Source organism: Carcharodon carcharias, chromosome 24, assembly GCF_017639515.1.
Source record: "Carcharodon carcharias isolate sCarCar2 chromosome 24, sCarCar2.pri, whole genome shotgun sequence".
In the NCBI taxonomy this organism is placed as follows: Eukaryota; Metazoa; Chordata; class Chondrichthyes; order Lamniformes; family Lamnidae; genus Carcharodon; species Carcharodon carcharias.
The window spans coordinates 10,231,928-10,243,536 of NC_054490.1; the positions used below are offsets into that span (position 1 = coordinate 10,231,928).

The 11,609-nt window shown below is 51.6% G+C and overlaps 1 protein-coding gene across 3 annotated transcripts in view; it reads left to right on the forward strand.

Annotated features, from left to right (window-relative positions):
• LOC121269410 (182 kDa tankyrase-1-binding protein-like) overlaps window positions 1–11,609 on the forward strand; it is a 137,142-nt gene that overhangs the window by 61,916 nt on the left and 63,617 nt on the right. For all 3 annotated transcript variants that reach the window (XM_041174021.1, XM_041174025.1, XM_041174024.1), the window contains exons 2-4: window positions 5,906–6,040; window positions 7,883–8,047; window positions 8,143–8,980. In XM_041174021.1, coding sequence (XP_041029955.1) covers window positions 7,933–8,047; window positions 8,143–8,980 — 953 coding nt within the window. In that variant the 5' untranslated portion in view covers window positions 5,906–6,040; window positions 7,883–7,932. The remainder of the gene's footprint in view (window positions 1–5,905; window positions 6,041–7,882; window positions 8,048–8,142; window positions 8,981–11,609) is intronic.

Consider the following 11,609-nt stretch of genomic DNA (forward strand, 5'->3'; position numbering starts at 1 on the left):
CACTGTGTAACTGTACAGATTGACTGTTTATTCAGCTTGAGGGTCACTCACTGTGTAACTGTACAGAGTCAGTGTTTATTCAGGGTAAGGATCACTCACTGTGTCACTGTACAGAGTCACTGTTTATTCAGGGTAAGGATCACTCGCTGTGTCACTGTACAGAGTCAGTGTTTATTCAGGGTAAGGATCCCTCACAGTGTCACCGTACAGAGTCACTGTTTATTCAGGGTAAGGTTCACTCACTGTGTCACTGTACAGAGTCACTGTTTATTCAGGGTAAGGGTCACTCTGTGTCACTGTACAGAGTCACTGTTTATTCAGGTTAAGGGTCACTCACTGTGTCACTGTACAGAGTCACTGTTTATTCAGGGTAAGGATCACTCACTGTGTCACTGTACAGAGTCACTGTTTATTCAGGGTAAGGATCACTCACTGTGTCACTGTACAGAGTCACTGTTTATTCAGGGTAAGGGTCACTCACTGTGTCACTTTACAGATTCAGTGTTTATTCAGGGTAAGGATCACTTCTTGTGTCACTGTACAGAGTCACTGTTTATTCAGGGTAAGGATCACTCACTGTGTGACTGTACAGAGTCACTGTTTATTCAGGGTAAGGATCACTCACTGTGTCACTGTACAGAGTCAGTGTTTATTCAGGGTAAGGATCACTCACTGTGTCACTGTATAGAGTCACTGTTTATTCAGGGTAAGGATCACTCACTGTTCACTGTACAGATTCAGTGTTTATTCAGGGTAAGGATCACTCACTGTGTCACTGTTTATTCAGGGTAAGGATCACTCACTGTGTCACTGTACTGTGTCAGTGTTTATTCAGGGTAAGGATCACTCACTCTGTCACTGTACAGAGTCACTGTTTATTCAGGGTAAGGATCACTCACTGTGTCACTGTACAGAGTCACTGTATATTCAGGGTAAGGTTCACTCACTATGTAACTGTACAGAGTCGCTGTCTATTCAGGGTAAGGATCACTCACTGTGTCACTTTACAGAGTCACTGTTTATACAGGGTAAGGTTCACTCACTGTGTCACTGTACAGAGTCACAGTTTATTCAAGGTAAGGATCATTCACTGTGTCACTGTTTATTCAGGGTAAGGATCACTCACTGTGTCACTGTACAGAGTCACTGTTTATTCAGGGTAAGGATCACTCACTGTGTCACTGTACAGATTCACTGTTTATTCAGGGTAAGGATCACTCTCTGTGTCACTGTACAGAGTCACTGTTTATTCAGGGTAGGGGTCACTCACTGTGTCACTGTACAGAGTCACTGTTTATTCAGGGTGAGGGTCACTCACTGTGTCACTGTACAGATTCACTGTTTATTCAGGGTGAGGGTCACACACTGTGTAACTGTACAGAGTCACTGTTTATTCAGGGTGAGGGTCACTCACTTTGTAACTGTACATAGTCACTGTTTATTCAGGGTAATGATCACTCACTGTGTCACTGTACAGAGTCACTGTTTATTCAGGGTAAGGATCACTCACTGTGTCACTGTACAGAGTTACTGTTTATTCAGGGTGAGGGTCACTCACTGTGTCACTGTACAGAGTCACTCTTTATTCAGGGTAAGGATCACTCACTGTGTCACTGTACAGAGTCACTGTTTATTCAGGGTAAGGATCACTCACTATTTAACTGTACAGAGTCGCTGTTTATTCAGGGTAAGGATCACTCTCTGTGTCACTGTACAGATTCAGTGTTTATTCAGGGTAAGGATCACTCACTGTGTCACTGTACAGAGTCACTGTTTATTCCGTGTAAGGATCACTCACTGTGTCCCTGTACAGAGTCACTGTTTATTCAGGGTGAGGATCACTCACTGTATCATTGTACATAGTCGCTCTTTATTCAGGGTAAGGATCACTCACTGTGTCACTGTACAGAGTCACTGTTTATTCAGGGTAAGGGTCACTCACTGTGCCACTGTACAGAGTCACTGTTTATTCAGGGTAAGGGTCACTCACTGTGTCACTGTACAGAGTCACTGTTTATTCAGGGTAAGGATCACTCACTGTGTCACTGTACAGAGTCAGTGTTTATTCAGGGTAAGGATCACTCACTATGTCGCTGTACAGAGTCACTGTTTATTCAGGGTAAGGACCACTCACTGTGTCACTGTACAGAGTCAGTGTTTATTCACGGTAAGGGTCTCTCACTGTGTCACTGTACAGAGTCAGTGTTTATTCAGGGTAAGGATCACTCACTGTGTCACTGTACAGAGTCACTGTTTATTCAGGGTAAGGATCACCCACTGTGTCACTGTACAGAGTCACTGTTTATTCAGGGTGTTGGTCACTCACTGTGTAACTGTACAGAGTCACTGTATATTCAGGGTAAGGATCACTCACTTTGTCACTGTACAGAGTCACTGTTTATTCAGGGTAAGGATCACTCACTGTGTCACTGTACAGAGTCACTGTTTATTCAGGGTAAGGGTCACTCACTGTGTCACTGTACAGAGTCACTGTTTATTCAGGGTAAGGGTCACTCACTGTGTCACTGTACAGAGTCACTGTTTATTCAGGGTAAGGATCACTCACTGTGTCACTGTGCAGAGTCACTGTTTATTCAGGGTAAGGGTCACTCACTGTGTCACTGTACAGAGTCACTGTTTATTCAGGGTAAGGGTCACTCACTGTGCCACTCTACAGAGTCACTGTTTATTCAGGGTAAGGGTCACTCTCTGTGTCACTGTACAGAGTCACTGTTTATTCAGGGTAAGGATCACTCACTGTGTCATTGTACAGAGTCACTGTTTATTCAGGGTAAGGATCACTCACTGTGTCACTGTACAGAGTCACTGTTTATTCAGGGTAAGCACCACTCACTGTGTCACTGTACAGAGTCAGTGTTTATTCACGGTAAGGGTCACTCACTGTGTCACTGTACAGAGTCACTGTTTATTCAGGGTGAGGGTCACTCACTGTGTAACTGTACAGAGTCACTGTTTATTCAGGGTAAGGATCACTCACTGTCACTGTAAAGAGTCACTGTTTATTTAGGGTGAGGGTCACTCTCTGTGTCACTGTACAGAGTCACTGTTTATTCAGGGTAAGGGTCACTCACTGTGTCACTGTACAGAGTCACAGTTTATTCAGGGTAAGGATCACTCACTGTGTCACTGTACAGAGTCACTGTTTATTCAGGGTAAGGATCACTCACAGTGTCACTGTACAGAGTCACTGTTTATTCAGGGTAAGGATCACTCACTGTGTCACTGTACAGAGTCACTGTTTATTCAGGGTAAGGATCATTCACTGTGTCACTGTTTATTCAGGGTAAGGATCACTCACTGTGTCACTGTACAGAGTCACTGTTTATTCAGGGTAAGGATCACTCACTGTGTCACTGTACAGAGTCACTGTTTATTCAGGGTGAGGATCACTCACTGTGTCACTGTACAGATTCAGTGTTTATTCAGTGTAAGGATCACTCACTGTGTCACTGTTTATTCAGGGTAAGGATCACTCACTGTGTCACTGTACAGTGTCAGTGTTTATTCAGTGTAAGGATCACTCACTGTGTCACTGTACAGAGTCACTGTTTATTCAGGGTAAGGATCACTCTCTGTGTCACTGTACAGAGTCACTGTTTATTCAGGGTAAGGGTCACTCACTATGTAACTGTACAGAGTCGCTGTCTATTCAGGGTAAGGATCACTCACTGTGTCACTGTACAGAGTCAGTGTTTATTCAGGGTTAGGGTCACTCACTGTGTCACTGTACAGAGTCAGTGTTTATTCAGGGTAAGGATCACTCACTGTGTCACTGTACAGTGTCACTGTTTATTCAGGGTAAGGATCACTCGCTGTGTCACTGTACAGAGTCACTGTTTATTCAGGGTAAAGATCACTCACTGTGTAACTGTACAGCGTCACTGTTTATTCAGGGTAAGGATCACTCACTGTGTCACTGTACAGAGTCACTGTTTATTCAGGGTAACGATCAGTCACTGTGTCACTGTACAGAGTCACTGTTTATTCAGGGTATGGATCACCCGCTGTGTCACTGTACAGAGTCACTGTTTATTCAGGGTGAGGGTCACTTACTGTGTAACTGTACAGAGTCACTGTTTATTCAGGGTAAAGATCACTCACTGTGTCACTGTACAGAGTCACTGTTTATTCAGGGTAAAGATCACTCACTGTGTCACTGTACAGAGTCACTGTTTATTCAGGGTAAGGATCACTCACTGTGTCTCTGTACAGAGTCACTGTTTATTCAGGGTAAGGTTCACTCACTGTGTCACTGTAGAGAGTCACTGTTTATTCAGGGTAAAAATCACTCACTGTGTCACTGCACAGAGTCACTGTATATTCAGGGTGAGGGTCACTCACTGTGTAACTGTACAGAGTTACTGTTTATTCAGGTTGAGCGTCACTCACTTTGTAACTGTACAGAGTCACTGTTTATTCAGGGTAAGGATCACTCACTGTGTCACTGTACAGAGTCACTGTTTATTCAGGGTAAGGATCACTCACTGTGTCACTGTACAGAGTTACTGTTTATTCAGGGTGAGGGTCTCTCACTGTGTCACTGTACAGAGTCACTGTTTATTCAGGGTAAGGATCACTCACTGTGTCACTGTACAGAGTCAGTGTTTATTCAGGGTAAGGGTCACTCACTGTGTAACTGTACAGAATCACTGTTTATTCAGGTTAAGGATCACTCACTGTGTAACTGTACAGATTGACTGTTTATTCAGCGTGAGGGTCACTCACTGTGTAACTGTACAGAGTCACTGTTTATTCAGGGTAAGGATCACTCACTGTGTCACTGTACAGAGTCACTGTTTATTCAGGGTAAGGATCACTCACTGTGTCACTGTGCAGAGTCAGTGTTTATTCAGGGTAAGGATCCCTCACAGTGTCACCGTACAGAGTCACTGTTTATTCAGGGTAAGGATCACTCTCTGTGTCACTGTACAGAGTCACTCTTTATTCAGGGTAAGGATCACTCACTGTATCACTGTTTATTCAGGGTAAGGATCACTCACTGTGTCACTGTACAGATTCACTGTTTATTATTGGTAAGTGTCACTCACTGTGTCACTGTACAGAGTCACTGTTTATTCAGGGTAAGGATCACTCACTGTGTAACTGTACAGAGTCAGTGTTTATTCAGGGTGAGGGTCACTCACTGTGTAACTGTACAGAGTCACTGTTTATTCAGGGTAAGGATCACTCACTGTGTAACTGTACAGAGTCAGTGTTTATTCAGGGTACGGATCACTCACTGTGTAACTGTACAGAGTTTACTGTTTATTCAGGGTAAGGATCACTCACTGTGTCACTGTTAATTCAGGGTAAGGATCACTGTTATTGCACAGACATCACACTTTACCTTCCAAGCCGTTAAGCTCCGTGTGGCACAGAGGGAACATTGGAAGTGAGGGGGTGTTGCGTAACCTGGAATCGGGTAAATACCTGCCGGGGCTAAATGGCAAAACCGGGACTCCAGCAGTGCGGATGCCGCCGCAACTACCGCATGAGGGACGGGCTGAATGGCCTTCTCTGCTGTTCAGAGGGTAGCCAAGCCTCAAACCGAGCAGTGGGAACAGATCGGAGATCCTCGTCAAAGGCGACTGCAGATGGGTCTGTGCGTGGAGAGAGAGCGGAAGGGTTAACAAACCCCGGGGCAGTGGCCAGAAATGGAGCGCTGGGAGGCTTTACTGGCGTGTGTATGAGCCGCAGGGGGGTGGGGGGGGGTGGTTGGTGGTGCGGTGGGGGGGGTGGGGGGGGGTGGGGTGGTGGCGGGGGGGGTGGTGCTGCTGTGGGGCAGTCCGAGGATGAGAGTGGTCTGCTGTGTGACATCAGCAGCCAAAATTCCAGCTGTGGCTGCCAAGCGAGAAATGAGAACCATCTGTTTGTTTACACCCAGTCAGGGAAGCAAAGGAGCCTGCAGTCAGGAAGACTAGGAACTCAGGAAGGGAAAAGGAGGGAGAGAAAGGGAACAGGAAGGACTGAACGACAGAGAGAGAGCGAGAGAGACGGGTCACAGATCATCGTCACACGCGTGAGTACAGATAGAAATCGTTCCTAAACCTCAATTCGCGATGCAAGGGGTGGTCCTTCTCACCCGGACTCACACACACAATGAAATCACTTACAAGTGAGTGTTCCTTGAGGTGCTGCACTGTCGGAGGGTCAGTACTGAGGGAGTGCCGCACTGTCAGAGGGTCAGTACTGAGGGAGTGCCGCACTGTCGGAGGGTCAGTACTGAGGGAGTGCCGCACTGTCGGAGGGTCAGTACAGAGGGAGTGCCGCACTGTCGGAGGGTCAGTACTGAGGGAGAGCCGCACTGTCGGATGATCAGTACTGAGGGAGTGCTGCACTGTCGGAGGGTCAGTACTGAGGGAGCGCCGCACTGTCGGAGGATCAGTACTGAGGGAGTGCTGCACTGTCAGAGGGTCAGTACTGAGGGAACGCCGCACTGTCAGAGTGTCAGTACTGAGGGAGCGCCGCACTGTCGGAGGGTCAGGACTGAGGGGGTGCCGCACTGTCGGAGGGTCAGTACTGAGGGAGCGCCGCACTGTCGGAGGGTCAGTACTGAAGGAGTGCCGCACTGTCGGAGGGACAGTACTGAGGGAGTGCTGCACTGTCGGAGGGTCAGGACTGAGGGGGTGCCGCACTGTCAGAGGGTCAGGACTGAGGGAGTGCTGCATTATCCGAGGGTCAGTACTGAGGGAGTGCCGCACTGTCGGAGGGACAGTACTGAGGGAGTGCCGCACTGTTGGAGGGTCAGTACTGAGGGAGTGCCGCACTGTCGAAGGGTCAGTGCTGAGGGAGTGCTGCACTGTTGGAGGGTCAGTACTGAGGGAGTGCAGCACTGTCGGAGAGTCAATGCTGAGGGAGCGCCGCACTGTCGGAGGGTCAGTACTGAGGGAGTGCCGCACTGTCGGAGGGTCAGTACTGAGGGTGTGCCATACTGTCGGAGGGTCATTACTGTGGGAGTGCCGCACTGTCGGAGGGTCAGTACTGAGGGAGTGCCGCACTGTCGGAGGGTCAGCACTGAGGGAGTGCCGCACTGTCGGAGGGTCAGTACTGAGGGAGTGCTACACTGTCGGATGATCAGTACTGAGGGAGTGCCGCACTGTCGGAGGGTCAGGACTGAGGGGGTGCCGCACTGTCAGAGGGTCAGGACTGAGGGAGTGCTGCATTATCCCAGGGTCAGTACTGAGGGAGTGCCGCACTGTCGGAGGGACAGTACTGAGGGAGTGCCGCACTGTTGGAGGGTCAGTACTGAGGGAGTGCCGCACTGTCGGAGGGTCAGTGCTGAGGGAGTGCTGCACTGTTGGAGGGTCAGTACTGAGGCAGTGCAGCACTGTCGGAGAGTCAATGCTGAGGGAGCGCCGCACTGTCGGAGGGTCAGTACTGAGGGGGAGCCGCACTGTCAGAGGGTCAGTGCTGAGGGAGTGCCGCACTGTCGGAGGGTCAGTGCTGAGGGAGTGCCGCACTGTCGGAGGGTCAGTACTGAGCGAGTGCCGCCCTGTCAGAGGGTCAGTACTGAGGGAGTGCTGCACTGTTACTGGGTCAGTACTGAGGGAGTGCCGCACTGTCAGAGGGTCAGTACTGAGGGAGTGCCGCACTGTCAGAGCGTCAGTACTGAGCGAGTGCCGCACTGTCGGAGGGTCAGTACTGAGGGGGAGCCGCACTGTCAGAGGGTCAGTACTGAGGGAGTGCTGCACTGTTACTGGGTCAGTACTGAGCGAGTGCCGCACTGTCGGAGGGTCAGTACTGAGGGAGCGCCGCACGGTCTGTGCCCTCTCACGTGGACGTTAAAAGATCTCCCTTGCGAGCAACGGGAAGGCGCTGAGCCCCGGGTCCCTGACACTCATCCTGCACCTTCTTTCAACAGGATGAGATCCAAGTGCGGGATCTGAGCGGTGCCTCGGAGCGGCTGAAAGGATGACAGAGTCACAGATTTCAGGCAGGTCCTGCACCCCTCTGTCCGACTCTCTCACAGACCGACGGCCTCTGGCGCCACTCATGGACTCAGGAAATAAATCCCCTTCGGGGCCCGGTGAGTGTCTGCGGAAATCGGGGTGGGTGTGTCGGCCGGGAGGTGGATATTGACTCTGACCCGTGTCTCTCTCTCTCTCTCTCTCTCTCTCCTAGGTGCCCCCAAGCCCATCGTGAAACCCAAGCCCACCGTCCCCCCCAAGCCCTCTGCCGCGAAGCCTCCCCTTGCCGAATTGCCGTCGGTGCGCAAGGTGAACTCGTTGGCCGGGCCCAGGCCCTACGGCGCCCCGGGGGCCCGGCCCCACCAGTCCGTCCGCCGCCCCTCCTCCTCCTCCTCCTCGCCCTGCCCCTCCCCCACCTCCCCGCAGCCCCCCCCCGGCCACGGCCCCTCGGCCCCACCCCTGCTGGAGCTGCTGGCGGAGGCCATGAGGGGCAGCCCCCCGCCCGCCTCGGCCGGGCCCCGGGCGCCGACCCCCGCGGCCGAGCGGCCGGCGCCGCCCCCCACGGCCGAGCGTCCGGCGCCGCCCCCCACGGCCGAGCGGCCGGCCGCCAAGCCGGTCTTCCGTGTCCGTCCGGTGCCGGTGCGCGGGCCGGCCAAACGCTTCCCGGGCACCACGGTGGAGGAGATCCTGGCCAAGATGGAGGAGCCGAGGAGGGAGGGCGAGGCAGGAGGCGGAGGAGGAGGAGGAGCGGGAGGAGGAGGAGCGGGAGGAGGGAGGCGGAGGAGCCGCGAGCTCTCCGCCGGGGAGGCCGGCTCCCGCTTCGGCTCAACCTCCTTCGCCTTCTTCCACCGGGAGCCGGCCGGAGGGGTCTTCGCCGGCACGGTGAAGGAGGGGAAAGAGAACCGACCCTCCTCGCTGCCTTGCTCACCCTCGGCCGACGACACCTCGGAGGCGCTAAACACTGAGGTGGGGCCGGAGCCCAGCGCGGAGGATGCGCCAGCCGGACACCGGACTCACGAACCACGGCAGGAGCAAGAATCCCCGGCAAATGAGTGAGTGAGATCGTCACCTCGGGGTTAGATGCAGAGTAAAGCTTCCTCTACACCGTCCCCATCAAACACTCCCAGGACAGGTACAGCACGGGGTTAGATACAGAGTAAAGCTCCCTCTACTCTGTCCCCATCAAACTCTCCCAGGACATGTACAGCACGGGGTTAGATACAGAGTAAAGCTCCCTCTACATCATCCCCATCAAACACTCCTTAGACATGTACAGCACAGGGTTAGATACAGAGTAAAGCTGCCTCTACGCTGTCCCCATCAAACACTCCCAGGACACGTACAGCACGGGGTTAGATACAGAGTAAAGGTCCCTCTACTCTGTCCCCATCAAACTCTCCCAGGACATGTACAGCACGGGGTTAGATACAGAGTAAAGGTCCCTCTACACTGTCCCCATCAAACACTCCCAGACAGGTACAGCACGGGGTTAGATACAGAGTAAAGCTTCCTCTACACTGTCCCCATCAAACACTCCCAGGACAGGTACAGCACGGGGTTAGATACAGAGTAAAGCTTCCTCTACACTGTCCCCATCAAACACTCCCAGGACAGGTACAGCACGGGGTTAGATACAGAGTAAAGCACCCTCTACACCGTCCCTATTAAACACTCCCAGGACAGGTATAGCACAGGGTTAGATACAGAGTAAAGCTCCCTCTACACTGTCCCCTTCAAACACTCCCAGGACAGGTACAGCACGGGGTTAGATACAGAGTAAAGCTTCCTCTACACTGTCCCCATCAAACACTCCCAGGACAGGAACAGCACGGGGTTAGATACAGAGTAAAGCTTCCTCTACACTGTCCCCATCAAACACTCCCAGGACAGGTACAGCACAGGGTTAGATACAGAGTAAAGCTTCCTCTACACTGTCCCCATCAAACACTCCCAGGACAGGAACAGCACGGGGTTAGATACAGAGTAAAGCTTCCTCTACACTGTCCCCATCAAACACTCCCAGGACAGGTACAGCACAGGGTTAGATACAGAGTAAAGCTGCCTCTACACTGTCCCCATCAAACACTCCCAGGACAGGAACAGCACAGGGTTAGATACAGAGTAAAGCTGCCTCTACACTGTCCCCATCAAACACTCCCAGGACAGCTGCAGCACGGGGTTAGATACAGAGTAAAGCTGCCTCTACACTGTCTCCATCAAACACTCCCAGGACAGGTACAGCACGGGGTTAGATACAGAGTAAAGCTGCCTCTACACCGTCCCTATTAAACACTCCCAGGACAGGTACAGCACGGGGTTAGATACAGAGTAAAGCTGCCTCTATACCGTCCCTATTAAACACTCCCAGGACAGGTACAGCACGGGGTTAGATACAGAGTAAAGCTCCCTCTACACTGTCCCCATCAAACACTCCCAGGGCAGGTACAGCACGGGGTTAAATACAGAGTAAAGCTCCCTCTACACTGTCCCCATCAAACACTCCCAGGACAGGTACAGCACGGGGTTAGATACAGAGTAAAGCTTCCTCTACACTGTCCCCATCAAACACTCCCAGGACAGGTACAGCACGGGGTTAGATACAGAGTAAAGCTCCCTCTACACTATCCCCATCAAACACTCCCAGGACAGGTACAGCACGGGGTTAGATACAGAGTAAATCCCCTCTACACTGTCCCCATCAAACACTCCCAGGACAGGTACAGCACGGGGTTAGATACAGAGTAAAGCTCCCTCTACACTGTCCCCATCAAACACTCCCAGGACAGGTACAGCACGGGGTTAGATACAGAGTAAAGCTGCCTCTACACTGTCCCCATCAAACACTCCCAGGACAGGTACAGCACGGGGTTAGATACAGAGTAAAGCTGCCTCTACACTGTCCCCATCAAACACTCCCAGGACAGGTACAGCACGGGGTTAGATACAGAGTAAAGCTCCCTCTACACTGTCCCCATCAAACACTCCCAGGACACGTACAGCACGGGGTTAGATACAGAGTAAAGCTCCCTCTACACTGTCCCCATGAATCACTCCCAGGACAGGTACAGCACGGGGTTAGATACAGAGTAAAGCTCCCTCTACACTGTCCCCATCAAACACTCCCAGGACAGGTACAGCACGGGGTTAGATACAGAGTAAAGCTTCCTCTACACTGTCCCCATCAAACACTCCCAGGACAGGTACAGCACGGGGTTAGATACAGAGTAAAGCTCCCTCTACACTGTCCCCATCAAACACTCCCAGGACAGGTACAGCACGGGGTTAGATACAGAGTAAAGCTCCCTCTACACTGTCCCCATCAAACACTCCCAGGACAGGTACAGCATGGGGTTAGATACAGAGTAAAGCTCCCTCTACACTGTCCCCATCAAACACTCCTTAGACATGTACAGCACAGGGTTAGATACAGAGTAAAGCTGCCTCTACACTTTCCCCATCAAACACTCCCAGGACAGGTACAGCACGGGGTTAGATACAGAGTAAAGGTCCCTCTACTCTGTCCCCATCAAACTCTCCCAGGACATGTACAGCACGGGGTTAGATACAGAGTAAAGGTCCCTCTACACCGTCCCTATTAAACACTCCCAGGACAGGTATAGCACAGGGTTAGATACAGAGTAAAGCTCCCTCTACACTGTTCCCATCAAACACTCCCAGGAC